The following is a 22302-nucleotide window of genomic DNA, read 5'->3' as shown; positions in this document are numbered from 1 at the left end:
GGTGATTGCTTTTCCAACACTGGCTGAGCAGGTTCAACAGTTCCAGACATTTTCTACCTCTGAAGAATCTGCAGCAGATGAAGAGAAAGGATTTGGATCAAGCTCAATGCTCTGATACCATGAAAGAATTGAAGAAGATTGATATGGAAAATTTTCTTTTCTCATTGCACTGTTCATGTATATATACAACTGAATTTGTACAAAACAATAAAAGAAAAAAAAATAGCCTCCAATCTAGACTGTGCTCTTGTCCTAATTTGATTGTGTATTTTCTAACATTATCTAAATATCAACATCCCAAATATTCTCTCATGTGCAGAACATGTGAGAGAAATAACCAATTCCAGCTGTACTAAATTCATCTAATGGTCCACAATAACTCAATCCAACGGTTGATAAAAATCAATCACATTTGTGTGATGTCTTGTGATGCAGCCACGTAGCATAGCATTTTCTTATCTTTGGTTTCATCAACCGAAAACCTTTCTTGTGTTTGAACTTTTCCCTCTTCTTTCATCTTCATCTTCTGTTTGTTTTTGTGTTTGTTGTCAATGGTGTTTTTCATTCCAACAAAATCTAATAGCGATTACATATGCTATGTGAATATAATATTTAAATTCTTAAATTAAATGATTTAAAAGGTTCAATTACTAATGCTTCAACTCTAGTCTAGTCAAATTGGCTATAATGGATTCTCAATATCCATTTGGTAAATGTGTTTTATTATGTATCATTTAGTATATCCTACTTAGTTGAGTTAAAGAAAAATCACACATCTCCAGATATATTGTGTCCACGGTGGAAGTCACAATTTAAAAAAATTCAAAAATTTGCCAAATTTCTTAAGTTTCACATGTGATATCCTATTTCAAACATAGCCATACTTTTTAGGTTTTACTAGTGATCACATTTCAAACTCAGCCACATCTCTTTACGTTTCATTGGTATCCCTTTCAAACTTAGGTGTATCTCTTAGGGGCTCGTTTGGTACGAGGGATAAGGGATAAATAATCCCGGGATTAAATTTGAGATGAGTTTATCCCACGTTTAGTTGAGATAAAATAGCGGTATAACTAATCCCAGGATTAGTTATCCCAGGATTAGTTATCCCAGGATTGTAGTGTTATTTTATTCCTTTGGGAGGGTGGAATAACTAATCCGCTTTAAGAATAACTAATCCCAGGATATGTAATGATAACTTGTTTCCCAACCGAGCGACCCCTTAGGTAACGACCCCTTAGGTAACGACCCCTTAGGTTTCACCAATGATACCTCACTTCTATTTCATCCATTTACAACCTTGGTTCTTCACATTATTATATTCCTCGGCCGTAGTTCATTATTTTAATAACGTCAAAACTTAAGATATGTAGATTTATGTTATAAAATAAAGGCTACAAAGTAAATACACCAAAAAAAAAGTATATAGAAAGAGACTAATATATTATTCAACCTTTAACTTAAGAGAGATTTCATTGTCTGTTTTATATTCCACAATTGAACTCCTATTTATAGGAGGAAAATGACAGCTTGGTGGCCAAGCCACTAAAATAACACCTTGGGGGCCAAGAATTCTTGGTGTCTAAGTAAATAAATGGACATTCATTAAGTTAATATTTACAACACTCCCCCTTGGATGTCCATTAATAGATGATTGCCTCGTTAAAATCTTATTAGGAAAAACCCTATGAGAAATATTCCTAATGAAGGAAAAAAAGTACACATATATAGTAATACACTTTGAGAGCTGCCTCATTAAAAACCTTACCAGAAAAATTCAATGGGACAAAATTTTGGTTAGGGAAAAAGGAGTACAACGCGTATTTTACTCCCCCCGACGAAGACCAAACTTCAGATGTCGGAGTTTTCGCATTCCAATCTTGAATATCATCTCTTCAAGAGTTGAAGTTGGCAAAGATTTGGTGAACAAATCTGCAGCATTGTCACTTCAATGAATTTGTTGCATATTAATATCACAATTCTTCTGGAAATCATGTATGAGGAATAACTTTGGTGAAATGTGTTTCGTTCTATCTCCTTTTAATTGAGCTATACATGTAGCATTGTTTTCATATAATACTGTGGGTATTTTTATATCACACTTTAAGCCGCATCTTTCTCTGATGAAATGTATCACTGATCTCAACCACACACATTTTCTACTTGCTTCATGAATAGCTATTATCTCAGCATGATTCGAAGAAGTATCAACAATTGACTGCTTTGTAGATCGCCACGATATAGCAGTACCTCCGCATGTAAACAGATAACATGTTTGAGATCGAGTTGTATGTGGATCAGATAATAACATGCATCTGCATAACCAACAAGATCTGCACTACCATTCTTAGAATAAAACAGACCCATATCGATAGTTCCCTTCAGATATCGCAATATATACTTAATTTCGTTCCAATGTCTTCGTGCAGGAGAAGAGCTATATCTTCCTATCAAATTAATAGAGAACGCTATGTCAGGTCTTATAGCATTAACAAGATACATAAGTGCACCAATTGCACTAAGATATGGTACTTCAGGACCCAGAAGCTCTTCATTTTCTTCTTGAGGTCAGAATGGATCCTTACTCGTTTCAAGTGAGCGAATAACCATTGGAGTACTTAACGGAAGCACAGTGTCCATGCAAAATCGTTTTAATACTTTTTTGGTATAAGCAGATTGATGGATAAAGTTCCCGTCTGCTAAATGTTCAATCTGCAAACCAAGACAGAGTTTTGTTTTTATGAGATCTTTCATCTCAAATTCTTTCTTCAAATATTCAATCGCCTTTTAGAGCTCTTCTAGAGTTCCAATTAGGTTTATGTCATCAACATAAACAGCAAGTATAACAAATTCTGATTTTGTTTTCTTAATAAAAACACATGGACAAATGGCATCATTTATATAACCGTCATTTATCAAGTACTCACTGAGGTGATTATACCATATGCGCCCTGATTGTTTTAAACCATATAATGATCTTTGTAATCTGATTGAATACATCTCCCGAGACTTTGAATGAATTGCTTGTGCAATTTAAATCCTTCAGGAATTTTCATATAAATTTCATTGTCAAGTGAGCCATAAAGGTAAGTTGTAACCACATCCATCAGATGTATTTCAAGGTTTTCATGTACAACTAAACTGATGAGATATCGAAATGTTATGCCATCCATAACGGCTGAATATGTTTCTTCGTAGTCGATACCGGGTCTTTGAGAGAATCCTTGTGCAATAAGGCGTGCCTTGTAGCTCACAGTTTCATTTCTCTCATTTCCTACTTATAATGAGTCGGTCTGAGACGAATAAGAGATGCTGCATGTAAAACAGCATGACCCCAAATGGTAGTGGGCAACCGTGTTTTCATAAGTAGTGGTCTTGCTATCAATTGTAGGTGTTTAATAAATGACTCAGCAAGGCCATTTTGGGTATGAACATGAGCTACAAGATGTTCAACTTTATCCCAACTGATAAACAATAATCATCAAAAGCAAGAGATGTAAATTCTCCGACATTATCGAGGCGTATAGCCTTAATGGGATAATCTGGGAACTGTGCCCTTAAGCGTATTATTTGTGCCAATAGTTTCGCAAACGCCAGGTTGCGCGACGATAAGAGGAACACATGAGACCATCTTGAAGATGCGTCTATTAGGACCATAAAATATCTGAATAACCCACAAGGTGGATGAATAGGTCCACATATATCCCCATGTATACGCTCTAGAAAGGCAGACAATTCAATGCCAACTTTCATTGGTGATGGCTTAGCTATCAATTTACCTTGATAACAAGAGGCACATGAAAATTCTCCACTTTCAAGAATCTTCAAGTTCTTAAGTGGATGCCCATTTGAATTTTCAATAATTCGTCTCATCATTATTGATCCTGGGTGACCTATTCGGTCATGCCAAAGCACAAAAGTACTTGAATAATTAAACTTCTGGTTTACGATCGAGTGTGCTTCAAATGTACTAATTTCTGCATAATACAGGCCAGAAGACAAAGTTGGTAATTTCTCCAAATCATATTTTTGGCCGGAGACATTCTTTGTAATGCCAAGATATTCATTATTTATTTCATTTAATGTCTCAACGTGATACCCATTACGGCGGATATCTTTGAAACTTAACAAGTTTCTTGGGGATTCAGAAGAGAATAATGCATCTTCTACAACAAGTTTTGTCCCTTAGGCAGAAACATAGTAGCTCATCCGGAGCCTTCAATCAATTTCGAATTGCCAAAAATTGTACTAATATTTCCCTTTTTCCTAAGCAAGTGAGAATTTTTTTTATCATTTTAGAATATGGCATGCATCATTCCACTATCAATCACACAAATATCTTCATGATTGGTCATTGATCCAAACAAAATTTGAGGAATTTCCATATATTCTTCAAAATGAAAGAATAGACAAAGTGAACAATAAAGTAGATATTATTATTAAACAAAGCATTACACAAACTTTATTTAACAAAACTATATTAGCTATACAAACAACATGGATGAAAATATCTAAGATATTAAAGATCCATCACCGATCAGATGATCTACTTTTCCTTCAGGGAGCTCAAAAAAATTTGTCACATCTAGATGCATGGGCTCAACATTATCTTCAGAAATAAAATTTGCTTCAGCATTCTTTTCTGCCTTTTTGAGGGAAGCTTGATAAAGCTCAACTAGATGCTTTGGCGTACGACAGGTACGTGACCAGTGCCTCTTTCCTCCACATCGGTAGCGTCTATTTTCTGAATTTTTCTTTTTCACAACTTCATGTTTTTCATCCTTCTTTTTACACTGCTGATGGTGAAGGGTATTATTTGGTGTAAGACGGCTATCATGATTAAAATTTCTTCCCCGACCATGGCCATGACCACGACTGGGGCCACGACCTTTTCCATGCCTAGAATGGTGAAAGTTTGCCTCATTCACTTCAGGGAATGAGACAGTACTAGTAGGTCGATTTTCATGATTTTTCATTAATAGTTCATTATGTTGTTCAGCCACTAGAAGATGTGAATTTAGTTCAGAATATTTCTTGAATCTCATTTCTCGGTATTGTTGCTGCAGGAGCATACTCGAGGCAGGGAAAGTGAAGAATGTTTTCTCCAGCATATCATGATAAGTGATATTTTCACCATATAATTTTAACTGAGAAATAATTCTAAACATGGCAGAATTATACTCACATATATAGATTTAAAATCTTGTAGCCTCAAATGGATCCAATCAAAACGTGCTTGTGGAAGCACGACCATCTTCAGGTGGTCATATCCATCTTTTAAATTATTCCACAGCATAAGAGGATCTTTAACAGTGAGATATTCGCTTTCAAGATCTCATCAAGATGATGGCAGAGGAATATCATTGCCTTGGCACGGTCTTGATTCGATGCCTGATTTTTATCTTTGATGGTATCTGCCAGACCCATCGCATCAAGATGAATTTCGGCATCAAGAACCCAAGACAGGTAGCTTTTGCTAGATATATCCAAGGCAGCAAATTCACGTTTAGAAAGATTTGCCATTAATTAAGAAAAAGAAAGTCAATACCTTCGAGGCTTTCAAAGTATTTGCTCGAGATGACAAAGTCTCGTGCTGATAACATGTTATAAAATAAAAGCTATTGAGTGAATACACCAAAGACAAGTATATAGAAAGAGACTTATATATTATTCAACCTTTAACTTAAGAGAGATTTCATTTTCTATTTTATATTCCACAATTGAAACTCCCACTTATAGGAGGAAAATGACAGCTTGGTGGCCAAGCAACTAAAATAACACCTTGGGGGCCAAGAATTCTTGGTGACCAAGTATTCTTGGTGTCCAATTAAATAAATGGACATTCATTAAGTTAATATTTACAACAATTTATGTATTTTCACTGTTTTAAAATTATGAATTTTTTTTGGGGTGCTACAATGTGTTTCACTTCTGCCAATATTTGTGTAGAACAAGCGGAGGAAAGAGCAGTTAGCTTTCAAACACATATTTCAACCGAACATTATTATAGTAGTATAAAGATATTTCATTTTTTTATTATTTTTTGCCATAATATAATAGTCATTTTTGTGAATATCTTTAAAATTTAATCAGTTTCTTTGAAACTTACTACAATATAAACAAAATGAAGAAAATAATAAAAAAGAACAGAAAAACAAGGAGGGTGTTTGAAGAGGGGCTTTTCTTTTTTGGTGTGTGTGTGTTAGGAACTAGGGCGAAAGGGTTAGGACATGATCATGCTTTGGAGAGAAAAAATAGGCTTAGTACACGGTCAACCCAACATGCCAGGATATTTCGATATTTAGATGTTGAAACTAAGCCTTGTTCCAATTTAATACCTCAACTATTAATAAAGCGTTTCAATTAGACATTTTCGGTTCAAATTTTAAATTTTCTTGTTTGTATTCTCATTCGTCTATTAGGTAGTTAGGTTAATCACATAAAACATGTCATCTCTTTTTAATTATATGCATTCGCCTTAGTAAGTAATAAGATCCCAGACATATGACATATTTTATGTGGTAACTTAACTATGTAATAAACAAATGAAAACACGGGCAAAAGTTTTTTCAAAATTTGAACCGAAAATATCTAATTGGAACACTTTATTAGGAGTGGAGGTGTTTTTGAAACAACCTTAGTTCGAGTGTATAAATGAGATATCCTGACAAGTTTAATGGACTGAAAACTATCACTAGAATTTAGTGGTGGGCGTTTGGTTCTTCGGTTCGATTTTATCAAACTTCGGTTCAGCTATTTCAGTTTTGATTTTTTGAAGGTGGACACTGAACACCGAACCCAACTAGTTCGGTTCGGTTCGGTTCTTTCGGTTTTGGTTTTGGTTTTTTCAATTCGGTTTTTTTGATATGATATTAGAAGCGATTCCATTTACACTAATCTATATTCTCAAAAGCAATAAAACATAAAACTGATAAATTGAAATCAAAATCAAACAAACAGGATACACAAGAACAGAAAATCATAACCATGATATAGGATTACTAGGTGTTATATACATGAAACGCTCAAATTACACCTATTAATGGTATAACGCGAACGTTGTCAAATATAGTAATCAAACAAGGTTGGGATCGAATCCCACAGAGAATATGGCGTGAAAAGTTTACTAAACGAGTATTATACTAATCTTGCGGTCCTGGTGTATTCTAGAAAAGGGTTTTATAGTTGATTTGGTTTGTGGACTAATTTAAATTGACTAGAAATTTAAAGTTGTAAATATATGGGTAAAAAGAACTGAGGTTGTGTCCCCGTCAGATAAAGTGTATGATCATGGGTATCGATCTTGATATATGCCTAATGGACTGTTTGTATGGATGCACTTAACCTCTATGTGAATCTAAACTATTTCCCAATAAGAAAAGATTATTTCTTTCAATACTTTTTTCAAAGATAAGAAAGTATGCATGAAGAACGGTTAATTATGCCAAGTAAATTCCTCTTATTCCTAAGTGAATTTATTAAATAAGGTTTAAAGCCCTGAGTTCTTGTTATTTGTTCTTACCTAACCCTAGCTATTTTCCCAAATAAACTAAAATTTATGGCGTTAGCTAATGTTTGCAACCACTAACTATATGATGAAAACGAAGAACAAATAAACCCTAACAATCCATTATGCGTATATCTTTCACTATCCCCAATCACAAAACACCCATCCTTGGGTTCACAACCTTAGTAAAGGTGTTTAGCTACTCATGGCAACAAGAAAACAATAAAAGATTGAAGATTGCATAATTGAATTATTGTATTGAACTTACGAATAAAACTTGAAAGTAATGAATGTAATTGTCTGGAAGTCTTCAAAAGCAATAACAACTCAAAAGTAATTACTATAAGTCTAAAACTCTAGATGTCTGAAAAATAAAACCTAAACAGGTATTTATACAAGTCAAAACTCGGAATAATCAATCCCAGTCCTGTTCCATCTCGGCTTGCACTTCGACGGGTTGTCTTTGCACTTCGACGGTCGTCGACATGCTCGACGACCAACTCGACGATCTGAGTATACTTTTATCACTCTGCAGGAACTCCACCATCGAAGCATTTCGACGGTGCAAGTCGACGATCTGATGATGATATGATAAATTGTCACTTCGCAGGAACTTATCGACGAGGCAACTCGACGGGCTGTCGAGCATGTTGACGGTCCGTCCTTATGCTTATCGAATCGTATTGTTTCTTTTCCTCGTTTTTTCGCTTTCCGAGCATTCTAACTTCAAAATATCTGCACAACACACAAAACACATCAAACTAACACAAACTTGCTCGAAAACAAGTAAAACTTAGAGTTTAAAAGCATTAGATGTGCCAAAATTCCCGGCACATCAATACATACAGTAAGAATAACTAAGAAAACACATAAAAGACATACATTAATCCTAAAGACACATCCTAGTCACCTTCCTTTGTTACAGATATTTGATTTTCTCAACTGAAGTGGAAAATTAGGGGTACAAAAGCAAAAGAGGGCTTGTTACGATTGATTTTTTTTTTTTTTACTTAAACTTAATAGGCCTGGATTATTTTAATTTTTTTGGGTAATGTATTAAATTTCGGTATGCGTTCGGTTCGGTTTTATCAAACTTCGGTTTCGATTTTTTGAAAGTGGACACCGAACACTGAACCCAACTAGTTCGGTTCGGTTCGATCCGATTTTTCGATTTTCGGTATTTATGCCTAGCCTTACTAGAATTAGATATTAAATTTTTAAAGTGGGTTTCCACATAATTTTTTTGAAAAAAATTAGAAACTAAAATTACACTAGAAAAAAATTATTTCAAAAAATGGCCAGTCCCTTCCTGTTTCCCAGTGAACAATTTAACCCAAACATCTAATTGAAAAATCTGAGATGGAACATTGAGAGCTATTTGAAAATGGATTCGATCACTATGAAATCCAAATTTCTATTGTGTTTTCTTCTATTTTCTACTTATCTGTGCAAAAATGGGATCGCATCAAATTCAACTACGATGCATACTAACAATTGGGCTGTTTTGGTCTGCACTTCTCGTTTCTGGTAATATTTTTTTTTTCATTTGTTTAACTATAAAGCAATATGGATTTTGCTTTTTGAGTTGCAATTTTAGCAATTTATTGACAGATTTGTGGGGGAACTTGAAGAACCCTAGTGAAATTGCTTGTTACCACTGTAATTTAGTAGTCTATTTATAGAAATTGTGAGTTCAGTTTGTTGAATTAATTTAACTGTAATAGATGCTAACATGTTTGGGATTGAGGCTTGGTTGATTGATTGAAAATGCATATTAGGAATTGGGAATTTGTAGATTTTTTTTTTGGCAAGTATAGCTCATTTTATTCTAATAATTCATATAGCTCTTAAATCAATATGGATTTTGCTTTTCGAGTTGCATTTTTAGCAATTTATTGACAGATATGTTGGGGAACTTGAAGAACCCTAGTGAAATTGCTTGTTACCACTGTAATTTAGTAAGTTACTGATGGAAATTTTGAATTAATTTTAATTGTATTGGAATGAAGTACGGAGAAGTCATATAGTCGATCCTAACGTGTCTGGGATTGAGGCGTAGTCGAAATCACATTTTAGGAATAGGGAATCAATAATGCATCTTTAAGTAAAATTCGGAGTCAAAATTATATAGGAATGAGGAGTTGTGTTTTTAGCAATTTTGCTGACAGATGTGTGCTGGGTTTAGGCTGGGAGCGAAATTAGGGTTTGGAATTTGAAGAACCTCGTGATATAGCTTGTGATAGCTCTAATTTAGTAGACTACTGATGGAAATTTTGAATTCGTTTCTTGAATTAACTTTAATTGGATCGGAATATAGTCGATCCTAACATGTCTGGGATGGAGCCATAGTTGATTGATTGATTGATTGGTTTGTTTGCTGAATATGTTGAAAAATGCATGTTAGGAATGGGAATGCATCTCTAAATGGCAACTTCCTCGAGTTTGAGTTTAATTTAGTGACAGATGTGTGCTGAGGTTAGGTAGGGAGGGAAATTTGGGTAGGGAATTTGACGAACCCTTGGTAAATAGCTTATGACCATGCTAACTTAGTAGACTACTCATAGAGATTTTCAATTCGTTTTCCAATTAATTTTATTTTTATCGACTTAAAACGGCATCAGAGCAGTAAAAAGATGCAATACACTGGTTGGTATAGTTGATTGATTGGTTGGTTTGTTGAATATGTTGAAAATGCATGTTAGGAATGGGAATGCATGTCTAAATTGCAACTTTCTAGAGTATTTCCACAAGTATAGCTGATTCTATTCTAATAATTCAATGTAATCAACTTTTAATTCAACTGGGTGTATAGATGATCTTATAGAGTAAATCTGGATGCATACGCATAAAAGAAAAAAATGTGTCTATGATGGAGGCATGTCAGGTTCTTATTATGCTTGGTAAATTTCACCATGAATAGAAAAAGAAAAGGGGCCTATTGAAGAACTGACGGTGGTACAATGATCAGTTTCTTACTGGGTTTAGCCTTGATTCAAGAAATTACGAGTTTCTAAACCTGTTGTTGTTAATTAAAAGGCTCTATGTGTGCAAGACTCTTACTTTTTAGTTGTTACACTTCAAGTTTAACTATAGATACATGATACTCAAAGAGTCTCTCAAACCTTTTATCATTAACTAGAAGGTTCTCTGTTTGCAAGACTCTCTACTTATTTGTTTTTAATCTTCAGGTTTAACTACAGACACATGGCTAACACATTATCTTTATACAGGTGGGAATCTTGTTTTTTAAGCGACATTATGATCATCACTGTTTTCCTTAAGTATTTCCTCATTAACTGTACTCTTATTTCTCTTTTCTATTTGTTCTTTGACATTAGAACCGTAAAACGATTAGGCATACCTGATGAAAGAATTATTCTGATGTTGGCTGATGATATGGCTTGCAATGCTCGGAATAAATACCCTGCACAGGTCTTCAACAATGAAAACCACAGGCTAAATCTTTATGGAGATAACGTTGAGGTGTGTAAAGTTTCTTCCTCTCGCTCGTGGCTTTCTGTAGTGCTCCCAAATCAAATGTTAGTTCTGTGAGACATTCAGTTTTATTGACTTTTAATTCAGCATTATCAAGGTTAGCTATTCTTATCATGATCGAGATACATAGTAATGGATAGGCATGGTCATCGCATAAATTTGAGGATTGGCAATTTAAAAGGAAGGGAACATGGAAGACCATATTGTCGTGTCTTTTCTGGCGTATATGGAATGAACAGAATAGGAGATTGTTCCATAAGAATGAGAAAGATGTAAAAAACGATTAATAGATCTTTTTTTGCAACTATATTTTTTGGTGTAAGGAGAAAATACCATGCTGTATGGATAGTTGGTCAAACTTGTGGAAGACATTAAATGACTCAAGCAGAGTCACATATATTTTTCGACACCAACTTGGTGTTTATTAATGTAATTTTGTGACTTGTGAAAAAGCAAAGTTTCAGTATTTTTATTCTCAAAAAGTTTCAGTATGTTAAACAATTTTATGTTGGGTTCTATCGATTTTTTAATCCTAGGACTTTGTAGATTAAATGTTTGAACTAAATATTCTCTTAAGTTTACTTATACATATATATCTCTTCAGACTGGTTTGCATATGAGTTTCACAGAATTAAGGTTGCTTTATTATCTATTTAATGTAGTGGTCTAATCTTACAAGTTTCTAAACGTCAGGTAGATTATCGAGGTTATGAAGTAACAGTTGAAAATTTCTTGAGAGTGTTGACTGGCCGTCATGAAACAGCTGTCCCAAGATCAAAACGTCTTCTTAGTGATGAAGGAAGTCACATACTTCTGTACATGACAGGGCATGGTGGAGACGAGTTTTTAAAATTTCAGGATTCGGAGGAGCTTCAAAGTCATGATTTAGCTGATGCAGTGAAACAAATGAAAGAAAAGCGAAGGTAAAGAAACTGGCCTTGATTTTCTGTTGTTTGTTGAACAGTAACATTGAGTGTGATGTAACATTGGCTTAGGAATCGTATAGAACTTCTCATAGCCCATTTAAACTGATAAGGGCCTGCTCGATGTCTGCTATGAATATTAGCACTCTGTTTGGTGCTCTGGCAGTTATACACATGACATCCTTGTTGATTGTATCATATTGATTGATAGTTTCTTTGCTGGTCCTCTGCAATGATGCTTTGTCATGTCTTCATTGTTCAATTTCAGATTCAAGGAGCTGCTAATAATGGTTGACACTTGCCAAGCTGCTACTCTTTTCTCTCAGGTTACTTTTGCCTTTTTTCTCATTAATGTCATGCTGTTTAACAAAATGTTCAATGACACATTGCTATCACGTATTCTTGCAGCATCCCATAATAGTTAGTCCACATCAATTACCATAGCAAGAATTCAACATAACGTACTGTTGGTCCATTCTCCTTGAATTATTCTTGAAGTATCTATAGAAACTAATTCTGGTTTTATGTTGCTGGGTCTCTTTTGGAATGGATTTTAGTTTTGTTTTGTTTATTAAGTTATCTGTAAGTATCTCTAGGTAAAGTTTAGATGATTGCTATCTCCTAACCTTCAAAACGCCAAGTAATTTGACCTTCCCAAGTTTAGTGATTGGGAATGCCTATCTTCACCTGCAATATATCTGCATGGCATAAGTTATGGATGGTTAAGCTAAAACTTTTGAAGACTGTCCTTGATACAATAAAACTCTGTTGAAGGTGTGCTTCATTCATCATTTTATTGCAAATTAATACGCATAAAGGATCAATCTTCAGGATTGGGCTGTAAATTTTGAATAATTTTTGCTCCTGAATGTGCTATAATATCTTAGAATAATGCTTATAAGTTGCTGAAAAGAATTAGTTGCTGGCCGAATCAAGATTCTATTTCCCAACCATGTTGGATGCAATATGTATCAGATATGTCCAAAAATTTCTGAGGAAAGCCCATATTTCATGCTTTTGAGATTAGATTGCATGGTTGGGTTCTTGAGAGACATCTGTAGTAATTAAGTTAGAGTTGCATGCTTTCGTTCATCAAAAACAAAAGGTTTGATGACATCTGGCTCTCTGACTTGATAAAAAGTTAATGAGGAAAGACCAGCTGTTAGCTACATTGGAGTTACGATTGTAGATATGAAAAGTTTTAGATTCCGTTCATTGTTTTATAATTTTTCAGCACCTTAATAACCATCTGAAGTCTCATTTATTCTTTGATTCCCATTTTTTTTTCATCCCTCCCAAAAGGGGTTAGGATGCCTTTTCAAATCAGGGCCAGTCAATGCATAAAATGTTCTAAATGTTCTTACTTGGACCTTCTCACACATTCAGGAACAGGCTCTCTAACAAGGATTTTAGTAGAACTGAAATATATTTTGCCTTGTAGCTTCAATCACCCGGCGTATTGTCAATTGGGAGTAGCATGAAAGGGGAAAATTCGTACTCGCATCACTTGGATGCTGATGTAAGTGTTAGCTTAATGAAACTGCCTCATTTAAAATGCTTATTATGTCACAAGGTAGACAAATATGTTCTCCTTGTACTCAGAAAATTGTGTGGGTTTTCATACTTCCTTCCCTTCTCTGGTACAGGTTGGCGTCTCAGTTATAGATCGATTCACGTTTTATACCCTTGCATTTTTTGAGAGGGTGAACATGTATGATAATGCTTCATTGGGCAGGTAATAGCATTTCCAGTTGTAGGTCTAATATGGTTGCTTTTCTTGAAACCTATAAATTGCAAGTCACTTTTCTTGATAATTATAGATTGTATCACTACTGGCATTAAATTCGAGATATCCACTACTTGTTTGCTTTACATTTTTTTACCGTAATTAAGGCTGTACAGTGTTCAGATAAGTAAATTTTTTTTGAGAATGGGTGCACCAAAATTTTTTAAAATCGTACTACATAATATTAGTAAATAATTTTTTTAATGAATTCACCGGAAATTTTAAAAATCAAACGCAATAAGCATTAAAAGCGTTCAAATTTTGGATAAGTAAATTTTTTTTGAGAATGGGTGAATAGAGAGCAGAACCAAAAGAGGGTTCTTTTTAACTTTCTTTGTGGAGCCGTTTTTGCTTTCGATTTCCACAAGAGTTGTAGAGAGATTCTACAATTAAATATTTACTTTTAAGGTTTGTTTAAGAAATTTAATGAAAGAAAAAGATAGTCTTGGAATCCAATTGGAAACTGGTATTTTATAATAAGTCAATATAGTCAATGTGTATTATCTGCTGAGAATCAAACCTACAAAATGCTAAAATGGCAACAGAGCTGAGAATCAAAACCAGGCGCAGCTGCTACTTAGCCTTTACTGAACACCCGTCCGCCGCTGAGCTACCTCGCCAAGTTGTATGAAGGATATTCAAAACATAATATTTCTTACATACCTGAACGCCCTTGGAGCACTGTAGCTCCCCCCCTGTATACAAGTGCAAAAGTCTGTATATATGCTTCAGTGTGCACTCTTTTTGATAGGATCTCCTTTATTTTTTTCCTGTGCAGTCTTTTCAGTTCATATAATCCAAATACGCTGATGTCAACTGCATATTATCGAACAGATCTATACCCTCGGCGACTAGAAGAGGTACAAAGTTAAAATTATTTTTATGTTTGTTTCTATGCATGCAACCTTACCCTCCCTCCCCTGAAGAAAAAGGAAACAAATGGAAAGAAAACTCAATGTAGACGAAGAAAGAAAGAGAAAAGTAAAGGACTTAGTGGAGACAGGATAAACTAGACTAACAGAAAAGTTGCATTTCTTTTGTCCATTTTATGTACAGTTGATTCCGCAAGAAGTTTAAGATGTTAACGTGACTTGCATGATAAATTTGTAGTAGTAGTAGAAGAAATTTCCAATATAGTTGTAAAAAGTTAGTTTGATAGGAACCTCCTCTTCATCTAGATACAGTGCACTTTATTTCTTTTAGTTACTTACCATGAGGGTTTACAGGGGTCAGACAACTTGCTTTAGTATGTAGAAATAAAGTATAAAAAAAGGTGCTAAAAAGGTCCTGATAGCACAAAATTTTCAAATGCCTTTTCCTTTTTTTATGTTCAAAATTGAAACAACAGATTGAGACTGGCAAAGCTGTTTTAGGTGTTCGGTATGGATTTGGTATGAATTAAAATGTTGTCTTGGAAAATAAGTGAGTTTCTTACTTATTTCTGGTGTTTGGTAAGTAAGCAAAAAATGTTGTCCGAAAAACATTTATATATAATTTAGGCAAACACTATAGGGATGGTGGTGCAGGTAAGGGTGTGGGGGTGGTGGAATGGGGGCTATGGGTGGTGAGGGTGCAGGGGTGGGATGTGTTGGAGGGTGGAGAGGAGACAATCAATGTAGAATGCAACAAAGGAACTTGTTTTCCCTAATTCCATTAGAGAAGTCATTTTCCTTATTTTAAGGAACTTGTTTTCCTAGAAAATGTACAACAACAACAACATAACACCCAATGTAATCCCACAAGTGGGTTCTGGGAGGGTACATTGTACGCAGACCTTACCCCTACCTAGACAAAATGTTTTCCAAAAATCTTGACCAACCAAACATAAGAAAATTGGAAAATATTTTCCTGATTTAGATGATTACCTGATATGATAAGGGGAATTTGATCTTGGTACTCTGAACTGATGTATATATACACCAGCGAACTAATTAGCCTGTGGTGATAGTATTCTGAAACTGAAACAGGCAATGACATCTTTACTCTGTCATTGGTAGGTACCCGTGACAAACTTTTTCGGTTCAGTCATGGAGACGATACACACTGATTCTGCGTATAAAGCATTTGCTGGCAAAGACTCCAAAAAGTCTGCATTAGAGATGCCTCTTCGGCAGTCCAGCAATGACTTACGACGAACGCTAGCAAGTTCGGATGTTCAGGTCAGTGTTAATTGCCTCCTCTTTCTAAGCTCTTCTGTTGAAAACTTATTAGGTTATTGCCAAATCAATTTAGAAGAAAACAAAGTTTGATTAGGAATGATGCTACAGGATGCACAAGATTCCTGTCCTTTCACACATTTTTGGAATTCTATGCATGGTAAAATGACAAAGGTTGAGGGTCTTGATAGCTGGGTCAACTATGGCTTGTTTTTGATGTTTCCATTGGTGGCATTTTCCTCTTGGCTCTCGTCTTGAAGGTGAAAAAAAAACTCCCTTTCTGCTTCTTATTTTTTTTTTTTGAGACTGGTAACATGTATTTTTATATATATATATTAAACCTGCACCATAACAGTGCAGCCATACTTACAAAAACCCCACCATGCTTAGGACTACTGCTTCACAAGGAACCTATCATATCAACTAGTGATTCAGCCTCCTCTACATAGTTTTCTTTACACCAAAAGTGAAACAAAATGACACAATTCATCTTGATTTTCTGCACAGAATTGCATTTGTCTTCAAAAACTCTATTGTTCCTCTCCTTCCAAATTATCCACCAAATAACTGCTGGGACAAGTTTCCACCAACTCTTTTGTCTTACTGCTCCCCCATTATAGTTCCAGCACTTCAATAGCTCACAGCTGTTTGCCGGCATAGTCCAACTTAGTCCTACCATGTTCAAGAAAAATTGCCACAATTGTATAGTGAAAGGACAATGTATAAATAAATGGGAGTTACTTTCTCTGGCTGCATCACACAGAACACATCTAGTACATAGATGAAAACCCCTTCTCCTTAAGTTTTCCTGGGTGAGACATGCTTCTCTTGCTACCAGCCAAGAGAAACATGCTTATACGGGGCCTTAGTCTTCCAAATGGATTTCCATGGCCACTGATCGGATTGTGTATATTGCCTAAGCTGATAATTGTAAGCTGATTTGACAGTAAAAACACCATTATTGCCATGGTTCCAGTACAAAGAATCCTCCGATGCTTTAAAACCTTGAAATTGTTCCAAGGTCTTGAATAATTCCACAGCTCTTTCCAATTCCCAATCATGTAGTAATCTTCTGAAAGTAATATTCCATCCATGTACTCCTTTAGCTGATTCAAGTTTTGCATCTGGTAGAGTAACAATATTATAGAACTCAGGAAACAAATCTTTTAAGGATCCATGCCCAAGCCAGTTGTCATGCCACAAGAGAATTTTCCTTCCATTGCCCACTTTTATACTGATATTTTCAGCCAGAGATGGCCACAATGATCTAATAGCTTTCCAAACACCAACTCCAAAGGGGCTATTAACTGTATTAGAGCACCACTCTTCTTCTTGGCCATATTTATCATGTACAAACCTCCTCCATAATGCATTGGCCTCCATGTTATATCTCCACAACCACTTCATAAGTAAGCTTTGATTATGGATTTTGAGATCCCTAATGCCAAGTCCTCCATCCTTCTTACTGGTGATGAGGCAGTCCCATTTAACCAAATGGATTGCTTTCCTTTCTTTGTTGCCTTGCCAAATGAAATTTCTCCTCAATGAATCTATTCTTTTCAGAACATTAGATGGGATAGGAAACAGAGACATGACATATGTGGGGGAGGGCATCCAGTACACTGTTGACTAGAATGACTCTGCCGCCCAGTGATAAATACTGCCCCTTCCAACTAGCAAGCCTCTTTTCACACCTTTCCAAACACCATTCCAAATTTCCAGAGCTTTACTTTTTGCACCCAAGGAGAGTCCTAGGTAAATGGTGGGTAAGGCTCCCACCTCACACCCTAGAATTTCTGCTAGCACTTGAATATTATCCACTTTATTGACTGGAAACAACGTACTCTTATTCCAGTTAACATGTAGCCCTGATACTGCTTCAAAATCACCAAAATAGACCTCAAATATTCCACCTGGCTGATATCTGCATCACAAAAAACCAGTGAATCATCTGCATATAGTAAATGTGTGATCTCAGTGCCATTGTTCCCCCCAACTGCAGCTCTAAATATCAGTGGTAGCATAAAGGGAATAATTCTCCTATACAAGGTGTAATCAAAGTTCACATGTTCGATAGAACTTGTAGGTTATCCAGTCTCTTTAAGTATTTACGCTCCTATCCTATGGACTCCAAAACTTGCACGAGAAATAAGACGGCATTCGATAGGTAAAAGACATTACTTTTCCACTTCTGAGGCTTCTTCTTTATCCAAACTGTCTGCTTAAGAGCATGAGGGGCTAATGCCAGATTCAGCCCTTCTCTGCTGTTTCCTTTCAGCTCCTAGCACGATAGCAGTTTTCCTTTCCATTCTATATTTAGAAACAATTTAACTTAGCACTTCTCATTTTACTCTTTATAAGATGATTTATAGCCTCACAAATATCTATAGCTTGTTTTAGACCACAAGTTTCAAGTCTTTCCATGTTTCTAAACTTCGCGCCAAGTCAAAGTACGTCACATAAAATGGGACGAAGGAAGTAATGTATTGTTGATACGAATCGAATTGGGGAAAGAACCCAATTCAATCCAAAACGCGGAAATTAAGGATAATGAGAAATTGGGGATGAGAATAGAAGAAAAGGGATGAGAAATAGAGGATAAAAGCAAGACCCAAGTAGGGTGAATTTATGGGCAACCTTGGATATATTAAATCCAACACCTCCCAATCTAATTCAATCCTAAAAGAACCTATACTATTTGAAATCAAGGAAAGAGTGATTCAAATGAATCCACAAATGAACAACTCTTCATGAAATCAATGGAATTAAAGGTTCAAAGACCAACAATGGAATCCACCATTATAATAACTAACCCTAAAGCTACTAAGCTAAACAATCTATCTCCAAAGGAGTTTCTCAATTCATCATTCAACATAATCTAAGTAATGAAATGAGCTAAGTCTAGTATTTATACTCCTAGAGACCTAGACTAAAAGAAGACTAAGTTATTACAAAAATGTCATTAATGAGGCAAGGGTCTTGTTTGGCTAGTTAGGATGTTGGCTTGGAATTCAAAATGTCTCTTCTTTGCACAACTAGCCCTCATCCAATCCACAAAGCTTGCAATTGTGACCATTTGCACTTATGCCCCTTGACTTGCATGTTCGGCCACTTTTGCTTTTCTACCCTTTTGCGCTTCTAGCCACTCTTGATTGTTGGCCTTCTTTCTTGTAGCCTTATCTTCAAGCCTCGCCCAAGCCACCTCCCACACATCATAGGCCTTATTGTGGGGCTTGTTTGGGCCTCCAAAGGCCTTGAACGCCATCCATGCCGCTTGTAGAGCTTGAAGTTCCATATCTTGGCCTTGGATGTAAGTCTTGAAATGAGGTGTGCCAAGTAGGATCATATCATCCCCCCTTCTTCAAAAGGATTCATCCTCGAATCCGAACCTAGCAAAATCCAAGGGAAGACATACGAAAACATACTCCTCAAAGATTGAGTGTAAGCACACAAAACCATAATCACATATTCATGCCAAGGATGAACAAATTTGTGGTATAACCACACATCAATGACAATCATGGATAACAATTGCACACGTAGGTATCAAGAAGTTGATCCTCGAAGGTTCACGACATAAGGATAGAGTAATAAAACCAATGGATTCAAAATGCGAAGTATGCGACTCGACATTGGTTCTATTTGACATGTAACACAATGTCCAAACAAGGACACTCTCATTTTTCAAACAAGGACTCTCCCAAGATAGTGCTCTCAAATCACACAAGTGTCACCGGATCAAAATGGGACGAACATCCACCTAGTATGGTCAAGAACACCATCCTTCTAGATTATGTCTCCTTCTCCCACATAAGATGCACTCCCTCATGTGCTCAAGAATGTCATCATATGCAAATAAGTAGTAGAGAAAGGTATCACGTAAAATAACTTCCTCATCAATATCACTTTTCAATGTAACCTCGCCATACGGTTCAAGGACAAGATTATCCAATGGGCTACTATGAAGTTGAACACGAAAGGAAGAATTAGCAATTTCTAGACAAGAATCACCTTCCTTTGCAACACTTTCCCTCCCCATAAGTTGATCACAAATCCTTAAAGGAAGATCTCCATCGTAGGGAAGAGTGTCATCATCCCATAGTGGATTACAACACACATTATAGCCTCCAAAGGTGGCTACATGCTCAACATCGCAATACCAACCACTATGCATATCACCCTCACTAGTCATGTTATCATCGAATAGGACATCATCTTTTAAGAGAGAAGAATCTATGAACAATGAAGATTTAGAGCATGCAATTCCACTCTCATAAAGACAAAGGTCACTTCCCACAACACTTTCATGCACACGACTAGGTAAATGATCAACTAATCAAACATCATCACTAAATTGAGGTCATTAAAGCACATCACAAGGTTCCTCAAAATAGTGGATTTTCATAGCAAACAAATTGATCTTCACACATAACCACACTAGTTGGAGACCAATCGATCTCACAACAGAAACCAATTAGGTTATCGCTAGATCAACACTCAATGGACACAAGTTGAACTTTTTGAAGAGTCAAGATGGTCATCGATAGGATCAACTAGTGTTGGTCACTCAAACCTAACCAAATGTCCATCATCATCCAAGCATTAGGCTCAACACAAGGCAAAGACTCATTAAGCTCAGAAAAGGAAAAAGCTATCACTAACATGGTCATTTTTCATTTAGAGACCAAGGATTGAAGCTATTAAGAACACTTACCTAAAAGGTACCAAATGATACTAATCGAATTGGGGAAAGAACCCAATTCAATCCAAAAACGAAATTAAGGATAACGAGAAATTGGGGATGAGAATAGAAGAAAAGGGATGAGAAATAGAGGATAAAAGCAAGACCCAAGTAGGGTGAATTTATGGGCAACCTTGGATATATTAAATCCAACACCTCCCAATTCAATTCAATCCTAAAAGAACCTATATACTATTTGAAATCAAGGAAAGAGTGATTCAAATGAATCCACAAATGAACAACTCTTCATGAAATCAATGGAATTAAAGGTTCAAAGACCAACAATGGAATCCACCATTATAATAACTAACCCTAAAGCTACTAAGCTAAACAATCTATCTCCAAAGGAGTTTCTCAATTCATCATTCAACATAATCTAAGTAATGAAATGAGCTAAGTCTAGTATTTATACTCTTAGACTAAAAGAAGACTAAGTTATTACAAAAATGTCATTAATGAGGCAAGGGCCTTGTTTGGCTAGTTGGGATGTTGGCATGGAATTCAAAATGTCTCTTCTTTGCACAACTAGCCCTCATCCAATCCACTAAGCTTGTAATTGTGACCATTTGAACTTATGCCCCTGACTTGCATGTTCGGCCACTTTTGCTTTTCTACCCTTTTGCGCTTCTAGCCACTCTTGATTGTTGGCCTTCTTTCTTGTAGCCTTATCTTCAAGCCTCGCCCAAGCCACCTCCCACACATCATAGGCCTCATTGTGGGGCTTGTATGGGCCTCCAAAGGCCTTGAACACCATCCTTGTCATCCATGCCGCTTGTAGAGCTTGAAGTTCCATGTCTTGGCCTTGGATGTAAGTCTTGAAATGAGGTGTGCCAAGTAGGATCATATCAATTGTACCCTTAATCATCTAATTTTTTCCCTTTCCTGTGAAACTTCTCTGTAATTTTATAGCAATTCCACTCAAAAGGTTAAACTATCCTATCAAACACCGTGAGAAACTGTTAGCCTCTTCAGCTGTCCTAGGATAAACCGTCTCCTTCCTTATTTAGGCTAGGACCTTTTACATAGTGGTGAGCTTGCGTTACCTCGACTATTCCATCGAGTACTTGCTACCTCCCACTTTCCATCAAGTTTAGGGAGATGAAATCACCCGGTGCTTTTCTCGTCTCTGTCCAGATTTGAATCCTAATTTTCCCTGGTTCTCATTCCACCTTAGTGACCACTATGCCATACGCTTGGGTGTTGATTTGTGCTAGGATTTAACTCTGCATTTATCTTCTGCTGTTCTTCCGGGATGTAGTTTGTTACATTTTCTCTTTTGTTTTCTAACATTTGAACCATAATCTATTTTCAGTCTCACAAGTGGAGGCAAGCTATGAAATTGATACTCTAGAGGAACGCTATGGTCCTGCTTTGTTTTCATTTCTATCGTTGTTGAAAACATTGGTCCGGTGGAAGCTGTTGTATCTCACAAAAAATACGCGAGCAACCAGTTGAAGCACACCCTTGTACCGCAAAATAGAAATTACATCAATTTTTTGACAACTAGTGTAATGTAGAAAGTTATTCCTTATTCCTAAGTTCGTTGACTGGGAGACGTCAAATAGCTGAGCATACAGTTTAGTATGTATTTCATTTAAACTCCAGGTAGAGGTGACTATTAGATTCTATCAAAATGGCATTGAACATAATTGGAGTTGCATCACAGTTTGTAAGAATAGTAATATTTCATTCAA

The 22302-nt window shown here is 36.0% G+C and overlaps 2 protein-coding genes across 3 annotated transcripts; one reads left to right on the top strand and one right to left on the bottom strand.

The window, feature by feature from the left end:
- Nucleotides 1–4511: 4511 nt before the first annotated feature.
- LOC132054109 (uncharacterized) lies at nucleotides 4512–5523 on the bottom strand. Its single transcript, XM_059446172.1, has 2 exons — nucleotides 5312–5523; nucleotides 4512–5160 (listed from the first exon to the last, which is right to left on the bottom strand). The coding sequence occupies exons 1-2, from the start codon at nucleotides 5521–5523 to the stop codon at nucleotides 4512–4514; spliced, it is 861 nt and encodes a 286-aa protein (XP_059302155.1).
- A 3262-nt stretch (nucleotides 5524–8785) lies between these two features.
- On the top strand, nucleotides 8786–22124 carry LOC132053315 (uncharacterized). 2 transcript variants are annotated; one of them, XM_059445284.1, is made up of 11 exons: nucleotides 8790–9034; nucleotides 10696–10737; nucleotides 10846–10990; nucleotides 11696–11925; nucleotides 12194–12251; nucleotides 13367–13444; nucleotides 13572–13660; nucleotides 14490–14571; nucleotides 15709–15870; nucleotides 15979–16127; nucleotides 21921–22124. In XM_059445284.1, exons 1-10 carry the CDS (start codon nucleotides 8892–8894, stop codon nucleotides 16123–16125), a joined length of 1176 nt encoding a protein of 391 aa, XP_059301267.1. In that variant the 5' UTR covers nucleotides 8790–8891; the 3' UTR covers nucleotides 16126–16127; nucleotides 21921–22124. The 2 variants fall into 2 exon arrangements, with proteins under 2 accessions (XP_059301268.1, XP_059301267.1); XM_059445285.1 differs by lacking the exon at nucleotides 15979–16127 and having other exon boundaries at nucleotides 8786–9034.
- Nucleotides 22125–22302: the final 178 nt, after the last annotated feature.

This window comes from Lycium ferocissimum, chromosome 4 (assembly GCF_029784015.1).
Source record: "Lycium ferocissimum isolate CSIRO_LF1 chromosome 4, AGI_CSIRO_Lferr_CH_V1, whole genome shotgun sequence".
NCBI classification, from domain to species: domain Eukaryota; kingdom Viridiplantae; phylum Streptophyta; class Magnoliopsida; order Solanales; family Solanaceae; genus Lycium; species Lycium ferocissimum.
The sequence above is the reverse complement of the archived record's forward strand: the minus strand, read 5'-3'. Positions and strand labels throughout refer to the sequence as shown.